Genomic DNA, 22,636 nt, shown 5'->3' on the forward strand with positions numbered 1-22,636 from the left:
CTACAACACTTTCCAGCTTCACCTACTGAGCATGCTCAGTGGAGTTTGGTACCATACAGCAGTTGAGACAGAAAATATTTTACATCCAGATAGACAAAGCTGTAGGGTTTTTACAGAACTATGAGTTTGATGGTGGCTGCAGCATACTCCTTGGAGTCCATCGGGCTTCAAAAACACAACCCAGTATCTGCCGTTCTGGGGTATTGCTAGACACTAGATACCATGACTAGCACCAGCACTTATTCACAATGCTCTGACAGCACTGTTACAAACGTTTCTAAAAAAGCAAAGATGAGGAAGTAAAAGCAGCAAAACTATTTACACTAAGGTTAAATCAGGATAGCTCTGCTCTTTGTCAAGCTGACTCGTCAATTTGTGGCAAAGCCAGATCCCAAACCCCTCTCAGCCATTACCCTCTCTTGTTGACCGTAATAGCCTTCACAGCTGCTGTTCTCTTCCAAAATCCTCCCTAGGTCAAGCCAGCAGTCATGTTTGAAGCCTGTCCTGTTCCATCTTTACCCAGGAGCTAGGCTAGTCCTGCCTCAACTGAAACTGGCATCGCTTCACTTTCTGAAGACGTTAACATCTGTCATTTGCATTCAGGAGACAGTTACAGTTCTAAAAAAAAAAAATATAACATCTTGACCAGCTTTCTTCCTACGTTCCCCTTCCAATAATGAACACCACTTCAATATTCCCATCGGAGAAGTTCTCTTCAACTCAAAGAGCATGGATTGAAGCAACCTCCTCCCCACCTCCCCAAAATAACATAAAATAGTGCTCTGTATCCGCACAAGTGTTTAGCTAGCCAGTAGCATTTGGTACAAAAAGGGTCATGAACAGCATATTTACTACTTCTGATGTTTTTATTGGTCACAACGTTACAAAGCAGTTACACTGAATAATGCTGTCACAGTCATATAATGTGAGGTTGCTACAACGCATTTAAATTTCACACAGTGAAACTACTTTAGGAAAAAAAAAAATCATGCTTGTAACAGATCAAGAAAATACATTTGGTTAAAAATAAAAAATGGTCCCAGGATTTCAGCCGCTGCAACTGAAATTAATGGAAGAGCTTCCACTGACTTCAGCAGGCTTTGAATCCACCCTCCAACATCCCCTGACCGAACCGTAAGGTAAAAATGCCTCTCTGCTCAGTCACAGGCTCTTCATTCTTCTAACATACTTGTGCATGATGTATTTTCTTCTTTTTAAATGAAAAGAACATAAATGTGTAATTGACTATGCCAAATTTTATACATAACAGCCAATTTTGGCTCATCAGCTTCAGAGAGAGTGGGAGAATTACAAAGGTGATAGCATGTGTACTGGAAAAGGAGGGAGTTCCTACGCTCCTGAGTGCCTGTAGCAGCTGTTTGTGTAGCCTGAAAGCTTCCAAGAAAGCTCATTACACGCTTCTTCGGAATTTGCATCTGGCAGCATCTGCATTCAACATGAGTAACTTATGTGAGCTGGAATTCAGATGATGTAGCACTAAGAAAAGCTACAAATGCAGCTAGGATCTGGGCATTTGCTGCCAACACACAACTGAACGGCCTGTGGGCATTTTCTGTAGTGATGAGATTTGCCATTAGAGAAGATCATCTTACCAGTCTAATTAAGGCAACAATCTTAGTGCAAAATTACCTTTTCTTAACAATAACGAGATTTCCAATCCACAGCTGACAAAATCATGCACCAGTTTGAGAAAGACATCTTTGTTTCAAGAAAGCAAAAATCTTTTCACCACACCTAAGTTTAATTTGAAGTAAGATAATTTTTTCTGGGAGCTCAGAGATATTCCCGAATTAATTTCTTCTTATTTGCAGATGACGATGTCTTATACCTGCTCATTCTGAGGATGCATATGCAACATGCAAATTGTGCATCAAGTTCTCCTTCAGTGTTGGGGACACCAGAGGGCAGCAACACACCAAGGCTTCCCAGCGAACAGAACGCCTTTAGCCAGGTGGCTTCTCCAGATCGGGGAAGTTTCCGTTACCAACCTTACTAACCTCAGCGTAGCTTCTTGCACTGTAATGCTGGATTGTTTTATCAGACCCAAAGTTCAGAATGTAATTCATGTTTCAAGGAAAACTGGAGTGAGAGGGTGCTGTTGTTTATATTTCAGTGGTCACCAAGAATGTAGTTATTTCCCAGAACTGTATTTGCTAATTATCTATATTTTCAATGTAGAATATTGATCATAACCCATGCTTTATAAACTTCTCCCTCTCCAGTGCATATAAAAGATAATATTTTTGTTCGTGTCTCAGACTATGATGATCAAATGCTGTTAGCATTTAATAATGGGCATGGTTCTACCACATTCAAGTGGGAATGACAGGAGCTGCCATCCTGTGTTACACACATAGTCCATCAGGAGTCCCTGAGATACAAATATGGCACCCACTCTCCTCCTTACTGGCATTTTGGTCAAGAATTCTCATAAATTTTACAGCTTATTTAAAAAAAAAAGTGTTTTCATTAATTAAAAACAGTCTATTTACAAACCAGTTGTGAAATGGATAACAACATTCCATAGGAAAAAAATCAGACCGTTTCAAAAGTTGGTAAATATGTTTTTAACTGTAAAATCTCAGTTACTGGCTGTTTTCTGTCTTGATAGAAGCTGAGTCCAGTAAGTAATTCTATATCTCTGATACGAGCTGTATGAAACCTCATTCTCTCTTCAACCCACGTGGACTCTGACTTGCCATCCTATTGGGACAGAGAAGGAAAAAAAAAGGGGTTGTAAACCATCTTTTTTTTCTGACATACATTTAATCAATTAGCAAAAGACATTTTGATGTTTTATAAAGACAGAAAGTAGAAACTGTTGGCAAGTCTCTAAGAAACAGAAAGCACTGGACTATAAATAATTATAAGCTTGCCTGAATTTAGTACTTGCTGTTACTTCCTGAAATATGCAGAACCTGTAGCTGCACCAGTGGAAGCTGTTGATAACAGGGAATGGCAGGTGAAGTCCAGCATCTATCCACCATCTCTATGATAAAACTGTTTCTGAGAGCTGTGCCTGACTTGGGCACTGACTTGTGTAATTCTTCGCTGTAGGATAGGTTTACAGGCTTCTCAGCCTTTGTTCTGGTTTATATGGAGTGTAGCTACGTGCATTCCCATCACAATGCCAAGGTACCTGAACTAGAAGCAACCAATACTCTTCAGGAACACTTGTGTCTTCTTTTGGGTGTGCATTTGGCCTAGCACTGACCTCTTTCTTTGTGGATGACTCATCTTCTCCTGGAAGCTCTTCATCCTTCTTAACTGTTGACTGGATATTTGGGCTACAGAAGTCTACTTACGTATCACATTGATGGTCTCAAAATACTCTGACTCTACCCCTCTAGTTGTAAATTTTGTTCTGTGAACAAGGAAGTCCTATCTTCACGTCTGAGCATATATACAGACTTTAACATAATTCTGTTTACAAAAGTACAGTCTTCTCTCTCAAAATGATTATGATAGATGGCACACTTTTTACAGTCTCTATAGTCTTAAACTAATTAATCACTGATATCCAAACAAAACAAGCTCAAGCCTGACTACTTACTGCACAGCTTTCACTGTTGTCTTCTCTGTGAGGTACAATGAAAGACAAGGCATCTAGAGATCCTTCGCACTCCAGAGGAGTTTCAGAAGTATTTTTACAACTGGTCAGCACAATGAAGAAGTGAGTTGGAACTGGAACTTCTGAATTATTGGGATGTCTGAAACAAAAGACCTTTCTGTAAATCCACCAAATCATACTTGCACAAAGAACAAATGACAGCAGCTATATTTTGTCATATCGATTTTAGCAATTCACCTATTTAGCCCAAAGAAAGCTTAGGCCTGGAAGAAAGATTCCGGATTACTGTTCTGCAAGTCAAGTTTGGCTTGTAGGCTGGTCTAAGTAACAAGTTTGAAGAGGTATAACAACAAACTGATCTATCACAAAAATATGTAAGGATCCAGAGTAGACGGAGAGTTCAGCCTGAGCCCAGAAAACCATCTGCCTGCTGGCTTGAACCAATTCTGCTAACTAGTGCATTTGTACTCACAACTTTGTAGTGGAACACTGCCAGCCCAGGAAGTGTCAACCATGACACCAGGGGTGAACCCTTGACTTGTCCACTCCTAGAGGCAATATCATAAGATTTCAGGCTAGCAGACTCTTCTAAATGCAACAGCCTCTCTTATATATCACCTTCAGGTTTTAGGATGACACATTTTCAGGGTGCATTTTCTCTTTGCACTTGTTGCTTATTTCACAGAGTCACAGAATGGTAGGGGTTGGAAGGGACATCTGAAGATCATCTAGTCCAACCCCCGCTGTCAGAGCAGGGTCACCTAGAGCAGGTTGCACAGGAACGTGTCCAGGCAGGTTTTGAATGTCTCCAGAGATGGAGACTCCACCACCTCTCTGGACAGCCTGTTCCAGTGCTCTGCCACCCTCAAAGTAAAGAGGTTCCTCCTCATGTTTAGGTGGAACTTCCTATGCTCAAGTTTGTGCCCATTACCTCTTGTCCTGTCATAGGGCACCACTGAAAAGAGCCTGGCCCCATCCTCCTGACACCCACCCTTTAAGTATTTATAAGCATTGATAAGATCCCCCCTCAGTCATCTTTTTTCCAGACTGAAGAGACTCAAATCCCTCAGCCTTTCTTCATAAGAGAGGTGTTCCAGCCCCCTAATCATCTTGGTAGCCCTTTGCTGTACCCTCTCCAGCAGTTCCCTGTCCTTCTTGAACCGGGGAGCCCAGAACTGGACACAGTACTCCAGGTGCGGCCTCCCCAAGGCAGAGTAGAGGGGGAGGATGACCTCCCTCGACCTGATGGCCACACTCTTCTTGATGCACCCCAGGATGCCATTGGCCTTCTTGGCCACAAGGGCACAGTAGCTTTACACTTCTCTGCTTAGGGCCATTTGACTGTCTCTGAACTGATATAACCTGCCAAGAGCCCATCTCCACAAGATGCTATCCTTGATAACAAGGATCATAGTTACTTTTTGACCACTAATAGAGGAAAGAAACAAAGGATTAGAATGTGAAAGGTTCCCACCTTTTCACCTTTTCTGGGGTATCATAGAGCCCGTCAGAGTCATAATCAAACACAGGACCACTGACTACATTGACACCACTCCTGGCTGCAGCATATTCAGGTAGCAGGTATTGATGGAAGTAGTTCCATAACACTGAAACACAGTAACGGGGAAGTAGGAAACATGATCTCCAAGGTAGCAGCTGTTAATACAACTCTGCAGAGTTTCCAGCAGAATATAAACAGACATAAGCTAGGAAAATAATAAGTTATACAGATGTTTACAGTTTTTAAAGGTTGCATCTAACTGAGCAGCAGCATACACTGCAATATCTCCTGGCATCATGGTCTCACAGTCACCCTAACCACAAACTTGTCTGAGTCTTGTGGCCTTGGTTTCTTTCCTTGTAAATCAAATCATGGAGAGACTAGAGGAGGGAAGGAGAGAGAAGACCATGCCTGTCTGTGTCTTGCCCTACTATCAAGCTGGCCTGGCTAGCTTGTACGCTCACACCCATGAGCTGCGAAGTATCTGACTGATATGATATTTTTAATTACAGTTAAGAGTTGACCACTATTCCATTAAAAACAGGACATCTCTTTTGTCCAGAGGAAGTACCATAGTTATGCTTCTTTTTCATCAGAAATATGCTTCATCTCCTTCAGCCAACCATCTTGTGTTTCCCTCACCCAGGAAAGCCCAGGGTGAGAGGAATATCCTCTCCAGGGACGAGAGGATAGCCCAGGGAGAGAGAGAACCCGTATCTTTTCTTCTAGAGACAGGATTATTTTCCTGTTTCCTTAGTGATTGAGAACCTATATTCGTGCCTGGAAATTCATGGGAGTTTAGAAGACATTCCTAAACTGGAAATGAATTTAATTCTCATAATTATATATGGTATCTACTTGTCTAGCAGATAGTCAATAAAAAACCCTGTTTAGGTAGATAGCAAAGTGCAAACAAGAGTGTCAGACATTAAATGCAGACACTTATACTATGTTCCCATGTAATAAACCAGTTGATTAGGAATCATAAACTCACAACGGTGGACATTTTTCACAAAAGTGATAATCCCACTTCAAGGAACTTTTCATTGAGGTAAGAAGCCAACAGTCAGGGGAGGTCTTACTTTACAGAGGCAGTTAAACCAGGGATCATTTGCATGGTTTGGAAGCAAACAAAAAATCCTTCTTGTATTCAACCATGCACACAAAATACGCATACAAATTAAGTACCTTTAAATGCAGGATACATTGGCACGATGTTGCTGGTAAGCAAGGCATCATAGTGAGGTTTCTCTGCATCTGTCATAATATCTAAAACAAAAAAGCAATTAGTTACTTGGATTTGTTCCTTTAAATTTGCATTTTCATGCTTTGTAAAAGACTGGTATAATAACATTAAGGTGGAGCTGACCTAACTTCACTTTCCAAAGCTGATATGGGTCTAATTCCTAACTTCAGTATTTGCTGGATCCCATCCAATATAAATAATCTTAGCAGCAGCAATTGCACTTGTCAGATATACAGTGGACAAATTTCTGAGATATTATCAAGGCAGTTTTTTTACTTAATGAAACATCCCTAAATTTTACTTTGGATAGTTCCAACACCTGTCATACAAAGTGAATTTACAATTTACCAGCTTGCCAGACTTGACTCGAGGTTTACATGTTCCTTCCAGTTTCTTCTATGAGATACAACTTTAGAAACCTGACAAGATGCAAAGCTTTCAGGAAGTACAAAATGACCTTGGACAACCCCCCAATTGCTGAAGTGCCTAAAATGCTTTTCTTTCTCATAAGCTGAAGTGAACTGCAACAATTCAGCGACTACTGATTTGTACTGATTAGTTATCAAGAACATCTGTAAAAGAATACACTTACTACATTAGAAATTATTTAAATCAGATATGCTGTACAATGAAGGCAATGGACTTACTTGGAGGAGAAAGGAATCCATAAGTTAGGCGAGGGTGATTGTTGTAAAACAAACATGTCTGGTTATGATTAAAAGAAATACGAACATCCTTGTGTAAACAGCTGGAGGTATCTTCCTTAGCAGCAACCCATTTGTCCTATTGAACAAGAAGAAATTATCATTGGTAAAATAGACATCTGACTTACAATAATTCTCTCAATGTGGGGGACAGCAGAACTCTAAATATTTTGCTGTAACTGCCTTTAATGGCATGCAGGGACTTAACTAAGATGAAAGAATTGTTCCTTTTTTGTCAGTAGAAAACAAGCCCTCCATTTCATAAATTTTGGAAATAAAGTGAACAGGACTGCAGCCTTTTAGTTGGGTTGAGAATAACATCTTCCAAAAGAGAACATAGAGGTGCCCATTAAAGATAACCTGATCTACTGTAAATGTACTTGCTCATTCAGGCTAGGAATTAGAGGCAGCCAGATGTGACATCGGCCATCTCTCTTTCATGCCACTAACCTCAAAATATTTATAATCAAGCAAACCTTGCCACAGTTTAGTTTTATTCAATTATAACAGTCATTATTTAAAACCTCTGATTCCCAGATAATCAAACTAAAAAGCATCCTCTACTGTCCTAATTCCTTTAAAACATGATGTAGTGTCTAAGTTTCCTCTGAATGGGAAAGGCCAATTTGGAGAGGGGGGATAAAAAAAAAAAACAAACACAAAAAAACCCCCACAACAACAAAAAAATCTCACAAACTTTCATTCACAAGATCAGTGCTCTGCATGAACATGTGCATCTTAGCACAGGGTTCAGCAAAGAGCAGGCTTATCTCCACTGACATCTTTTTTTTTTTCTCCAATCAGGATGATATTCTGAGAGAATATTGGATCAGGGTATGAATGGTTCAAGATAGTCCAGAGATATTTTTTTTTTTCAAAAGGATCCTGCCACATTATGAGCATTGCTTTAAGACCACAAAACATGTGTTGAGACTGGACTTCAAGGACAGCACTGGCAGGCTGCTATAGCAGACCTACACTGCCAAGCAGAAAGCCAGTGCAGACTCGTAGGGCCTCTATATCAGTGGCAATGGGCTCCTCGCTTCCTGGTGGATCTGCTCGCTCTGGAGGCAAAATTGCAGCTCACTTTGAGAAACATGAAAGACTCAAAGCCAATCCTTATTCATACAGGAAAGTGAAGAAAAGCTCACACTGAATTCCTCTTTTTCTCTCATGTGGTTCTACTTAGTTCCCTGGGACATAATATTATGAGCAGATCTAAGCAGCATTCAGGAATACTCAACGTTCAAGCTTTTCACCTTTCAAGGTTGCTTCTAACCTTTCTTCATATACTTACGTCTTTGTTAACAGTGTATGAACTCCATAGAGACATCCTGTAGTCCTTGCTGTATCCACTCACATAGCGGTAATGGTAAAGGAGGCAGTAATTATGTCTCTTCTGCAGAACCCTGGGCCGTCCATAGGGCAAAGTAAGTTTCTCTATCTTCTTAACTGCAGCAGAAATAGTGCCTGTTACATTTCAATCAATACTGGTTGTTAAGCACCTTCCTCTTTTACACACGTAAGGTTGCCCCAATTGCCAAATTGAGCAGTCACAGTAACAGACGGAACAAAAACGTTTTCTTTCTTATATCAAAGGTATAGTTTCTATGCTAAGGCAATAAATTAGATGACAAAGCCAGTATAAAGCAATCCTTTAAACTCATACTGTAAAAATTAAGTTTAGATTTAAAATAAAATATTTTGCCATTTAAAACAGATGAATCTAAGTTGCAAAGTTAAAGTCTTTGTTGACTTTGTGTTCCAATTTAAATATATAACGTGGGATCCACTTCTATGTAACATTTAGATGGAACTGTAGCCAACTGTGGTGATTTGAAATCTGCCAAGGGGATTATTTTGGCAGGAACCACAAAGCCATACGTAAAAGTGACATTTAGAGGACTAAAAAAATATAGAGATCTAAAAAAATGATACAGTGAAGTTGGATTTTCAGGCGTGCGAGGACTCACTTTGTAATGAGTGAGAGTCACAAAACCTTCCTGCTTCCTCTGTCATGGACTACAGCTCTTTAGCTAAAGCTTGTATACAGAGAAAGATATCTCCGAATGTTTTATGTATGATACTGCACAGGGTTTTTGCCAGACCCCTGCCTAAGGCATTGCCTGTTTATTGGCCAACTACCGCATCCAGTGGAAGAGTGAAGACTTTCCTTTAAAACTGAATGAGAAAGAAGCTATGCGTGCTCAAGAAATTGAGTAATGAGTGCTGCAGGTTTTTTTCATGGTAATTCCACAACACAAAAAAACCCAACGTCAAGATTGTGTCATTTATTTCTCCACCCACGATGGAAAAGGCAAACAATTGCCATTTTTCCATAAAACTAAAAATGCAGTTAGAATTTGTTGTTCTTACAGGCTGTCAAGCTATGACAATCAATGAGAGAATGTGCAAACTCGGGTAACTAATAAACTCTAAGTAGTCTTAAGGAGCATCTAGGCTGGTTACTAAAATTCTTTCACCTGTGATAAAGCTTTTGGTATCTAATTACTAAGTGCTTAATTCACATAATTTTTAAGGAAGTTACTGCTCTTAAGACCAGTGCTAAACTAGGTCTCACTGATAATCCAAGCCAAAATCCTATTGTTTCAAAAAAGCAGGTTTAGAGCCTTAGGTTCCTATTTCTACAGAAGGGAACTGAAATAGGTTACGCGCCTGGCCTTGCCATATTTCTTCAGAGACAGGTTGAGCAAGGCACGAGGGCATCCACCTACACATTAGCAGAGGCTGTTTCAGTAAAACCACTTACATGCTTAAGGGAAAGGACATCGTACATGTTGCTCTCATGAGTGTTACAATACTGACAGGAGTATTTTAAAAGGGTTCTGGGGCAGATTTTAAAAAGATGCCCTGTCACTAGTGGAAAAGGTTCAAGAAAGCTCTATCCGCTCTTTGTGCCAGGGCAAACTACAACTAACAGAAGCATTAAACTAGCCCTGAAAAAGGAGCCTGTACAGTTACAGGATCCTACCTGTAACTGGCATTTAAGTCCGGTTCTTAATAGTGAGCTACAGTGGGGTTTTGCCAAATAGAGTTTATTTGCATAAGAAACAAGGTTTCATGAACACACATAAGGCAAGGTCTCTATCAGCCTATTTCTTTTTCTGACAGCCTAATCATCTTGATTTCATCTTTTAAGGTATTAGCACCAAGGGCTACATTTCATTTTGACTTAATGGTTTTCATTATTTACTTATTGTCTTACCTTCTTCATACTCAAAAGAGTTTATTTTTTTTTAAACGAGTCATGAGCACAACTACAGCCTTGCAAACTGCAGTTCAAACATTCCATGTATATGTCCAAAAAATGGAAATAAAGCATAAGTAAAACAAGCAACAGCTTAAGACCATGTAACAACTCAACCCTGTAAAATACCCCTTATGCTTCATTAAAGTATGCTGCCACTGTGATGTTGGTATTTGCAGGGATTTCTTATCAGATACTTCCCCACGCACCGCTTTTGTTTCCCATTCTGGAATGCTCATTACTTCAGTGTTAGAAAATTCAAAAATACCAGGTAATACATGTGCCATAAAGACACATGTATAAGGATACACATTCATGTGAGAACAAATGATTCAGTAGGACTGTATTTGAAAACCTCAGAACTATAGTCCCAGTGAGTATTTCAAAGAATTTTTGCCTCATGTACTTGAGAGTTGCTCGGAAGTTTAGCCATCAAACATTTTATATTTTTTAAAATTCCTACATTTTGTTATAATTTTATATTTCTATCTAAAGTTCTTACCTTCTGTTTCAGTGAGATTTAAACGCTGGTGAAAATCCCTTACTGGCAAGCCCTATAATTGCAAAGCAAAAACAGTGAGTTTTACTAAGTGTTTTACAAAACACATTATGAACCACTACTACACTTAAAGTACTGAGAGTAACATCTGCCTTGCAAGTTATCCCTATACAGAACTCACTGACATCTACTGGAGAAGGGCTACAGAGAATTTGCAGAAATAAATTGGTTTTGCCACAAGCAAATCTACAGCCTTGAAAGCCACAGCTCAAACACAGAACATTCTCAGAAGGGAAATTTCAACATAGTTAAGTGAAGCAAGGAAGAACTGAATGCTTCTCCCACCTGTGGCATCTTCCAGGCTCTTCAGAGCTGAAGATGACTCTACATTTTTGCACTTTGCTTATGAATACACAGATACAGGCTAGTGCACACTAACCCCAGGCAAGATTTGATTTTGAAACCAGTAGTAGAGGACTGCAAAATTAGTGGTTAAAGATAAACACTGGAGAATCCAGAGTCTCACTCTTTGAGTACAACATAGACATCTACCTCCACAACTTCAACCATTTCAGTACTTACCCCTGTCCTGCAGGAGCAGCCAGGGCTCACTGAAAAGGCTCTTTGTCCCACCAGAGAGCATTCAGAAGGATGGCTTGTTTCTTTGGGATGGTGCGGGGTGTAAACGGGGTTCCTTAAAAGGTGGTTTAAGCGTCCATGAGTTCCATTGTTTGGGGCTGGTTTCAAATTAAGCAAATCTATGGAAGAATTCAAGTGATATTAACAGGATGAGAAAGACGGTAATACACTGCTGCTTGTATTGCGATTACAAGTATGGGTGAGTCAATAAAGCTGCACTGCTTGCCGCTCATAACAGCCAGAAGGGAAAGCAATGTAACCCTTTTAAAATGAAGCACACACATTCTTAGCTAGGGCTCAGGATGGTATTAGTCTGCTTGTAAAGAGGGACAGAACAAGTGCAAAAAGTGACAGAGCCTTACATCTGAGGGGAAGTGAACTTGCAGCATCCAAACTTGTAATGGGGAACAGAATGGGAATCTCAAACACATAGAGCTAGTGTCTACATAACATTGAAGCTTTGGGAATAGGTTTGGGGACTTTTATTTGGGGGGCTCTTAGTTTGGGGTTTAGGTGGTGTTTTTTTTAAGTTACATATTAAAATACATAAGCTTCAGTTAATAAGCATCACTAAAGGGAGCAGCCATAAAAGAACCTAGACAGAACATAGGTTTCTGCTCATCACTTAGGTCTAAAATGTTAAGCTTCAAAATTCTCAAAGTAGTCTAACCACAAAAACATCTCTACCTCACAAACACCTAAATCTCTGCCATTAAAATAACCCAAACAACTAAAAGCTGCCTACCACCAATGCTTAGAGGCACTTCAGACACCTTCAAAATAATGAATACATCAAGCCCTGTTTCATGCCTAATCCCCACTAGCATTCATAGATTTGTTGTTCCTCCACTTAATCCATACTGAATCTATGAAATGTTTTCAAAACAGAGCAGGTGATGAGATGCACTTGTATCCAAAAGCTTGATGTCTAGATCACCTACCTAGAGCACCAGTTAGAGCTGAACTCAAACCAGGACACCTTCCTACATGGGCAACTAAACACATTTCTCCCTGCACTATACAAATCAGATATGTTAATGTCATTCCCTCCAGATGAAGCCGTTTTGCTCTGGAAAGAAGAATAAAGCAACCCTTCTAATCCTAGCAGTCCCTTCTCTGAACAAATACATCATACAAAGCAGTGACAAGCCAAATCAGAACCAGGCCCAGAACTCGGGTCCCCACTTCAACAGCTAAGTTCCATCACTATGTTCCTATTATTTTAAGTGGAATATACAGGAATTCACAATGCCCCAGAAATCCCCAAGTCTGGCAATTTGAATGCCATGGAAAACATGACTTGAAATTCCCAAATTCAGACAAGACAGTTAGTCGCACATACCTGGTGCTCATGCTTTAGGTGCTGAGATGTTGGACAAATGGGAGACAGTATCTCTTCTCCCTTTAGAAAAAAGGTGCAGTCAGGCACCTCCAAGAGAAACGCTAAAGCCCCAAATGATAAGTGAAAGAAGATGCGTTTCCATAGCCCAGAAAGCATCTAAGCCCTGGGCAAGAAAAAGGTTTAGTAAGTCGCCTCACTTCGTTTTCTACCTGAAAGTTAATGTGCTGGCTTTTGCACGTCCAATTCTTCTAATTCTCTCTGTACAGGATGGAGGAAATCCAGATCTCAATGACTGCACTTAAAACATCTGATCTGTCATTGAACTTGCTTCACTGACACGCCAGTAAGGACTCTACCCGTCCCATCCAGCATACACAGAACAGACCAGGGGGCGCAAGAAGGTGGTTCAAGATCAACCACAACATGAGAAGACAGCAAAGCATACAAGGCTAGAGAGACACGCTTCCTGACAAGAGCCTGTTTCTTATTTCAGCAAAGAATTTAAACACAGATTTTAAATGTGGTATACCTGAATATCGTCACTGATCTCAAGCACGTGCAGTGCTCCCGTTAAATGTTTTCTGGATCAAATCCTTTGGTAATACTTTGTCTCTCACAGATGCAGATGTTAGAGCAAGTATAGGTCCTGGCAAGAGAGAGAAGTAGGCAGGAAATAATGGAAAACAAGCGAAGACTGCAAAGGGAAAAAAATGAACAGAAAGTGGCAGAACTAGTGATAGAGTTTTGGAGAAACCATGAAACAGAGAACGAAGGAGGGATAAAGGAACAAGGAGTCACAGTAACATTGGTGTTTGAAAGGTTGAGGGGAAAAGGGCTGCAAGGCATCCAATTTTCAGAAAGAAACACCACTTCTCTGGTGCAGTGCACTGTACTGTGTCAGAAAATAAAGTGAAGAATATCTGTATATGGAGTGGGCTCTCTGCAATCCTCAGATGCAGAAACAGACTGCATGGAACAGAAATCAATCATGAATTCTAGAGTGACACAATAGAGGGGTGAGAAAGAGGAAATCTGACTATTGCAGAGACAACTAGCTCTAGAGTGAGACTCCATAGCAATGGGACTACAGACTAACAGCACAGTTGCAGTCCATCATAAGACCAAAAAAACCTATTTGAAACACCTGTTGCATTAGGCAACGAGAATGGACAGGGAAACATACAAATCTAGTATTAAAAGATAAAATACATAAATTGAACGAATGACCCATACAATGATGAATTTGGGAGGAGGTTTATTATGTGAACCAAGTAAACAAAAATGAAAAGAATCTAAATTTTATCTGACTTAAAAACCTATTTGTGTCAAGTACCTAAAATTAATAGTATGGCAAAGGAAAACAACAAATAAGAAAACACACGATAAGATATAAGGAATTGTTCAAATGTATAAAAAGCAGAGTAAATGACTGATTCAGTCTTTCTGGAAATGAGCTGCCTGGCAGCTGCACTCATACCCATTACTATGCCCATTATTTATTGTTCTGCCTGAATAAGGTCACCTGAATGATTGATCTGATAAAGCCTCTAGTTAGATATGAGAGAGAAATATACCTTCTTCTTGATGTTAGAGAGACTATGAAGTAGTCCGGTTTAGTAGCGGTGAGTCAAAGCGCCAGCTGTAGAGCAGCCAGAGGAACACACAGAGAGATCAATGGAAAGAGGAGATACAAGGTGGCCTGACCAGTAGAACCTAAACAGCCATTAGCTGTTTAGAAGCCGAACCTTTCTCAGAAAATCAGCAGTGAGTCTTAAGGACAAATTTCTAAGGACACTTAAAAATCTGTTATTAGAAAGTTTGCAATGCCCAAACGATACTGTATTTTACTGAACAAAGATGACCCCATTAATTGTACTTACCGCACATCAAATTATATACTTCAATGTTTTCAAATGGATCAACTTGAGTACGAAATTTGAATCCTGGTCCAAAACCAATAAAGATAGCCTAGGAGAAAAGTAAAGTGGAACTTTGTTTAAGACAAATTTAAATGGAAAATATCTTCATAGTCAGAGGGCATTTTCTTTCAAGAACTTTATCTTTATAGTACGGATCAACTTAAAAGCATGGGTTTTTTTCTTTAAAAAAGTAAACATATAAGAATAATTTTAAGAAGTAAAAGAATATTAGGAAACCCAGTTTTGTCTCATTGTTGTCTTTGGCAATTTAGGAAGTCCCTTGCTCTTCTCTGCTGTTGAAGAAGTTAAATTCATGTTCTTAAATACTTTAAGAGATTTAATGGAAAAGTTGAGCCAAAATAACCATCACATTTCATGCCCTGTAAACAATTTGGAAGCTTTTAACTTAAGGCTATAAAAACATCTGTTGGTACCAACATTTTAAATGGTTTAAGCAATGGCAAGATCCTAGGCTTCTACGTCTGGTTTGCAGCTGTTCTTCTTGCACCACTTCCTGAGCTGTACTGGCACAAGCTATTGTGCAGCCATACAGTGAACCTTATCCAGGAGCGCAGCCAGCTCAAAAAACTGCCTTTTTTTCCCCCCCCCCCTCGCTGGCTCTTTTCCTTCTGGTTCAGTTCCCCGACCTACTTAATGCTGCAGCCACACAAAGCTTACACTGGCCTAGAGCAGGGTTTGCTGCAGGAATAAGAACAAGGAGGCAAGGGCAGCAAATGCTTGAACTTAACTCCTCCCGAAAAGATTGTTTTCAAACTTACCCTGAGATATTCAACTTATTTTTAATTAAGGTAAACAGGTTGCACTCATCTGAGGTATCAAGATACTGAAGGAGTGATGGATGCTTTGCACTCTATAGCATCTTCCTGGGTAAGATCTCAAAGCTCTTTGCAAACTATGCAATTGTCTCAGATTTCATAGATGTGTGGCAAAAATAGAGGCTAAAAACTCAACTCTTAACTTTTTTTTTGATATGAAAGCATAATGCAGGCTGTCATTCTGCAACTGTTGATCCTAAAATCTGTAGGCTAATCATTTACTCAACAAGCCTTATTTGACCCAGGTGAGGCAGGAACGTGCTACCTCCTTTCTGGTGGACTAGATAATTACAGAGTATGAAATTTATGCTGCTGTAATGCTAGCCACAAAAGGATAAGTTATATCTTTTGTAAGACCAATTAGGGGTTCTATGAAGTGACAATCCCAAATTTGTCAGAAAGTTCGAATAGAGTCAACCTACTGAAAAAAAAAGTTACAGTCAAACTGCAGCAGAGAGAGAATATATTGAGCTGGCATTTGGCATCATGTGGCCTTGCTGGTTGTAGCCCATTACTAGGTACCCTATCAACAGGTTTTTCATTGTCAAATCAGGGAAGAAGAGTAGGCCCGTAAGGGTAAATCAATATGAAATTAACACAGGTTTTGGCTAACTGTTTTTTAAAGAGAGTTTGATGCTGACACTACATAATTCTACAAGACATGAAAAATAAGGCTTTCAAGAGAAATCTATGCTTTACACAGACTACATAGGTCTTTTCATGAAGCTTGTTTTCAATAATATTTTGAATGCAGGGTTCTCTCTTTATAGATGTTTTTACACATATTCACTGTAATAGTACCAAGCACCTCACAACTGTTAGTGGATTTTGTCCTGAAAATAGCTTTTTGAAATGAAGAGTATTGCCTCTCATTTTATTGATAGCAGAAACTAAAGCAGAGGATAGTTTAAGTGACTTCCCCAAATTAGATGGAGCTGACTAAGCATCTGATTTCTTGTTTCTCTATAATCCCTTCCCATCTCTCATTAAAAAGAATTTTGGGACTCTGTTTTAAACATGACTAATATCCTCTCTCCTGAACAGACTACTTCAAAACAGCGCTACATAATCCATCATGACACAGTAGAATTACAGAGTTGGGAGATCATTTATCCATCTTTTGCAAAAGACAGAATCAAAAGTAATCATGTTATTTCTGAAAGATGCTTGTCTAATCAGTTATTAGGTAATTCCTGTGGTGAAAGCTTCACAGACTTCCAGGGCAAACTGCTGTACTCATTAATGGTTAAAAAAAGGAGTTTTCTAATAACCAAACCAACTCTTCTTTACCGCAGTTTAAGCCTGTTACTTCTGTTCTTAGGCAACCCAGCAAACAGAGAATGGACTAGCCTTACAGACCAGGGGAATGGCTGGCTAGGGAACAACTTTGCTTGCAAGGTTCCAGGTGACATAGCGGACAGCAAGCCAAACACGATCCAGCAGCACACCCTGGCAACAAAGGCGGCCAACAGCATCCCATGTTGTAAAAACAGAAGCTCAGCCAGCAGGTTGAGGGAAGGGAATATCCCTCTCTACTCATCATTTCTTTAGGCCACATCAGGGTACCAGACCTCCAACATAAGAATGACATCAATAAACCACCACCACCAATTCAGTGGAAGGCCCTCGAGGTGGTTGGGTGTCTGAAGCTCTTGCTTCAGGGAACAGGGAGGGACAGGGCTTGTTCAGCATGGAGAAGAGACTGCTTCAGGTGGACCTAACAGCAGTCCCTCAGTACCTACAATGAGGTCATCAAGGAGATACAGCCATGCTCTTTGGCACTACACAGTAAGAGGCAGAGAGACAACAGGCATAAATTGAAAGAAGAAAGGTTCTGTCTGGCTATAACTAAACACATTTACACCAGGAGGACAGTCAGGCGGCGGAATGGGTTGGTTAGAAGTTGTAGAGCCTCTGCCCTTTACATTTTTCAAGACGCAATTGCATAAAGCCCTGAGTAACCTGGCCTGATCTCATAGCTGACTGTTTTGAGTTGGAAGTGGGACTAGAGACCTCCCTTACAATCTGAACTCTCTTACAATCTACAATTACTGTAATTAAGGATTTGATGACATAAGTTTTCTCTTTTCCTGCTTTTAATGTTGCAACAAAACAACTTGGCTCAACTTTATACTCTTACCAGCACAGTGAAATCTCTGGCCTAAGTCCTGTTGGGTTTTTGCCCAACTCTTACAACAATGGGATCCCACCCTGCGTGGGTTACCCAGCGCACCACAATAGCAATCCTACAAATGCTTGATTTTTTTTTTAATTGCAGATGGAAAAATTGCAGATGAAAGATGCAATTAAGATGGAAATCGTAAAAAAACAAACAAAAAAACCCCAAACCAACCAAAAAACACAAAATCCCAAACCTCAACATCCAGCAAGGACAACAACAGAATGAGCTAAAAGTAAAAGCTAGCATAAGTTTAAGTCTCACCTGCATACTGGGGAAGCGATTGTCCGAGCCATGGAATCCACCTGTGCAGCTTTTAATTTCAAGTGGTTTCCTATTAAAAATTCACAGTTTATATAACTCATGCTTTACAAATCATATCAGTATAAAATACATTCAGAGATGGATGCATTATTTACTTGTCTATTTAAAGATTCTTAGAGGCTTGTCCATAAAGAATAGAAAGTCTTTAAGCTTTGGAAGAAAATGCCTTTAAAATTGGAACAATAATTTTCTCGGCAGATGTTATCCCTTTGGAATTCTCTAGTGTCCAGAGTTATTTAAAGTCATGTATCAGATGACATATGAACAAAATGTTTGTTCTCAGGATAACAGATTTTCATTTCACTGTCATTTACAGTTAAGAAATTATTTATATAATATATAAGTGTTTTTGGTTTTTTAATAAAAACTCTCATGTAATTTAGAGCATTCAGCTGGGCATCTTATAGTCCAATAAAAACAAATGTCCAATATATGCCAGGTCCATACATATTATTTAAACATGTACAGTTCCAGTAACTCAAACCTATTTGCACGACTTGCACATGTTTACGGTGTTATACAGCAGGACTTACTGAACACATGGACTGAAAAAAATCCTTCGTGATGAAAGCCCAGGAATATCACGGAGGTGTTCAAAATTATATTATTATAGCAGATGCCATTATTCTGGGAGTTGTAAATTCACTGGTCAGAACGTGTAAGGTAATTAACAATCGTGGGCTCAGTAAGTTCAATGTATGCCAGTGGATCGCTCCCAAACCTGATTCAACCGCATAGTTATGCACGTGCTTAGCTTTCACGGCTCACACTGGAAATTCCTAAAGCATGGCAAGATGTGCTCAAGTACCTGACAAAGGGGACTTTAGTTCCTAACTGTCAAAGCCTGCCACTACCTGCATACTCAGAAGGGAGAATATCTATAGCTGCCAGTTTAAAATCGAGCCTCCTCAGGCCAGCAAAAACTGTAGAGAAAAGCATGCATTGTCTATTTGCAATGTCCCCTTTGCTATGACAAACAAGAATACCACACTCCAACAGCTATCGTTGAACTTCAAGCATCTGGAAGAGAAAAGCTATGAGAAAGCAAGAAGTTATTTGCTGTATGATCAAGTACTGAAAACTGTAACTTACCTAGCAAGCTGCCATTGGGAGTCCAAATAAAAGTGCAATGGTTCAATCCGGTCGTTATAGGAATAATGGAAACGCTTGGGTAGCAGCTGTTTCATATAAGCTTTGAAAGGCTGATTTGGCTCTATGCACTGAAAAGTTTAAATTAAAATATAAAATGTACATTTCACCAAACTTTTGCTTATGTCATGCATGGTTCTTATGAAGCATTTCAATTGCAAAGGGTCTGCAATAACTTCCACTAAGGACAACGACTCCATCAGGTTTGGAGTCATACAGTGTGGGACATAAATATTAAATACCTATTTTACTAACAAATACTGACTGGTTTTGCATTCAATAGTTATTAGAAGACCATAGATATTGGATTATGGACATAACTTACTGTTCTTTTTTTTTTCCCTCCCTCTTACAGCCTACAATTGTACAGAATGAAACAGTACCGCTTAGAATTAATAAAGAATTACATGGAGACATGAACATCATGATACTTTCACAAGCAGTAGGAGACTATCCAGTGCAATAGTTCTACAGCTCTGTAATACAGGAAGTAACAGACATTCATAGGGTTTTTTAGATTGGTCACTCAGGGACAAATAGATTTTTCCACCAACTAAGACATTAATGATTTTAAAAAACAAAACAAAACACAACCAAACGAAAAAACCCCACCCTCTACTATAATATTGGAATTTTTCGATAGTGAAGTCATCTATACAAACAGCATAGCTCTCACCAACAGCAGTGTCTGCACAACTGAGAGGCAAACAGATTGTGGCGCAGGGATGAGAACAGAAGCCAGGTATAGAGCAGAAAAGTAAATTCCTTAAGCTGGAACTGACAAAAAAAGATCAATACCCTTCTTAAAGCTGTTTATTGAAAAGGTGTGGCAAGAAAATCTTATGCTTGTCCAGGAAATGGAGCTGAGCTTTACACTGACTTGGCCCTCAGCTGCTATGGTCCAGACACACAAGTTCTCCAGTTTGAAGATTAATGTCATACAGTGGTAGGTAAAGGTTAGTGAAAAGAAACGAACACGAAACCTTAGTTAGTGCACAACCACAGACAGCCACATGACACCTTACTCAACTTTGACCTTCCTTTCCCCTGCATTAAACTACTTTTGTTGTTGTTGTTAACTGTATAACATGGAAGGTCACTGATTCAAAGTCCAGATGCTCTGTAAGTAGCCCAACATACAGCCAATGCTATAAAATAACTGTAAATGTCAGTAGAAATTAAGCTAGATAGAACAACAGATAAGATGACACTTACTGTGAGGTTTCTGACAAGGCCTTCATAATTAACTGGAAGAATCATATGTAAGAATTAGTCACCTAAGTTAAAAAAAATCAGATGTAAAATGAAAGCATTCCCATCACATAGATAATTAGCTTAGTTTAAAAAAAAAAATAAGTCTGGACATAAGAAATTTTTTTTCCGGAACGAAAGCCACATGGAGCAAAACAATCACTAAACTGTCCAGCTATTGCTTTTATGAAATTTTAGTTCTCAGTCTCTCCTCCCCTTGCTTACTTATTTATGCTTTAAAATGTTAAACTATATTAGCCACAGTTAGAAAAATAATCCAAGAAGGAAGTTTTCGCAAGAGAGGCAACTAAATGCTGTGCTAATCAAGCTGGACTTTTCCTGCTTGCTAATAAACTTCTAAGGAAAGAGAGACAAATCCAGCTATCAGGACAGCAGTATTATCTGGCAAGCATCCTTCGAAGGACAGCCAAGTGCAAGCTGGCTAAGATTCAGCTGCTTAGACTCAGAAGCCAAAAGGGACCATTACATCATTCGGTTTGACATTTTGTATAACACAGGCCCATTACATTTCACATGGTTCCTCTGTCCTGAGTCTGATATCCAATGCTTGACTAAAGTACGTAAAGGATTACACTGGCAAGGGAACCATTAATAACTCCTGCATAGATGTGTGCAGCGCTACAAAGACAGCTATGCTGCTTCGTGGAAACAGTGCACGTGCCAGGAGCAGGAGGTACTCTGCTTTTCCTCTTCCTGAACTTGTTTCTTCAGGGAGAACCTGGAACTGCATTTGACTCCCACGTTCTCCAAGGAAACATTTAAAACAGTTTAGAATAGCATCAGATAATGAAGCAAACAGCAGTTGAGGCCTACAGGTTTTAAAGGGCATGGAGAACAATAATCTAGATCAGAAAAAAAAAAAACAAACAAAAAACCCACAACCCTATGAAACATGAAGGAAACACCTGCATTCAATATTTAAAAGTACCCAAAACTGTAGGCATTAAATGTTCAGCTGAGGCTGCATAATGAATCAATGTGTAAAATCTGTAAGCATTCATTGATTTTTTTTTACTCCGGTTTATTATCTTATTTATATTTATTCGCAGTTTACTCAACTGCTGTCAGGCCATTAGACCATTTTTTATTAACTAGGAAACATATTATAATACTCAAAATAATATTCAAAAGATAGTAACAATTTAACGTTCCCTTAAGACAGAAATAAAGCAAATTTATACATAAATTGGTAAATCAGGAAATGAGGCGAGACATGAGGAGGGGACTTTTGGGCTGTCTTGAGCACCAAAGATCTGATTCAAAGGAATGCCATTCACAAGGCATTTGCAGTTGGTCACTCTGAGACAGCCCGCAAAAGCAATCTGTAGGATTCAAATACACTTCCAGACCTGTGAAGTCAGTCTTTAAAAAACACAGGAGCACTGCTCAGTATTTCTTCTTCATCATTATCCATTTTGTCCTTAGTTGACCTTCACTCAGGTTTATCAATGGAATATGTGTATCCTAAGTTTGTATTTATGAAGTACAAAAATGTAAAAGCAAGGAACAAAAATTAGTTTAGCAATTACATACAAGAGAAATACTCATCTGGAACATTATTAGGTCTTAGGCGAGCTGCAGGACCAGGTACTACTATGAAATCTTGAACATCATCCAGATAGCTGTTCAGATATGCTGTTTTTCTGCAGCTCCCTGCTTCCATCCCTGCAAAAGGAAGTAAATTTTATTTAAAAATAGGAATATCAATGTAGAGTAGCCTTGCTGAGGAGACATGGAACTTAAGTTCTAGAAGTCAGAAATGTAATTTCTCAGGTCTTTTTATCAGCAACCCCAAGACATCTGATCCAAGGAGACCACAATACTCATGTAGGGACAAAAACAAAACATCACCTAGATACACACAATTAACCATTTCCTCAGCTGAGAAAGACAGTCTAATTGAATAAACAGGCAAATTTGCTTCTCTGAAGGGAAAGAAATCTTATGAGCCTTAGAACAGCACTAATGGTCAGACCAAATATTCATTTAGCTCACTAATCCTACCTAACGGTGTTCAGTAACATGTCTAGAGAAACACTCAATAAGCACAGTAATTATGGACTGATCTTCCACCCAGTGCTCCTTATCGGTTTGCAGAAGTCAAAGGGACTTCGAGTTGCATATTGAATTTGAACTCTTACTTTTAATAATTCTCAACAGGTCAAC

General features: G+C 39.4%; 1 protein-coding gene across 1 annotated transcript in view; it reads right to left on the minus strand.

Annotated features, from left to right (window-relative positions):
* Nucleotides 1-853: 853 nt before the first annotated feature.
* Nucleotides 854-22,636, minus strand: part of ENPP1 (ectonucleotide pyrophosphatase/phosphodiesterase 1) — a 59,202-nt gene continuing 37,419 nt past the window's right edge. The window contains exons 13-25 of the mRNA XM_063329587.1: nt 22,004-22,135; nt 20,414-20,445; nt 19,142-19,269; nt 17,990-18,059; nt 14,672-14,759; nt 11,393-11,568; nt 10,814-10,865; nt 8,341-8,495; nt 6,987-7,122; nt 6,282-6,362; nt 5,067-5,199; nt 3,575-3,731; nt 854-2,724 (exon numbers count right to left, since the gene is read on the minus strand). Of these exons, the coding sequence (XP_063185657.1) occupies nt 2,557-2,724; nt 3,575-3,731; nt 5,067-5,199; nt 6,282-6,362; nt 6,987-7,122; nt 8,341-8,495; nt 10,814-10,865; nt 11,393-11,568; nt 14,672-14,759; nt 17,990-18,059; nt 19,142-19,269; nt 20,414-20,445; nt 22,004-22,135 (1,508 nt within the window). The 3' untranslated portion in view covers nt 854-2,556. The remainder of the gene's footprint in view (nt 2,725-3,574; nt 3,732-5,066; nt 5,200-6,281; nt 6,363-6,986; nt 7,123-8,340; nt 8,496-10,813; nt 10,866-11,392; nt 11,569-14,671; nt 14,760-17,989; nt 18,060-19,141; nt 19,270-20,413; nt 20,446-22,003; nt 22,136-22,636) is intronic.

Source organism: Chroicocephalus ridibundus, chromosome 3 (assembly GCF_963924245.1).
Source record: "Chroicocephalus ridibundus chromosome 3, bChrRid1.1, whole genome shotgun sequence".
In the NCBI taxonomy this organism is placed as follows: Eukaryota; Metazoa; Chordata; class Aves; order Charadriiformes; family Laridae; genus Chroicocephalus; species Chroicocephalus ridibundus.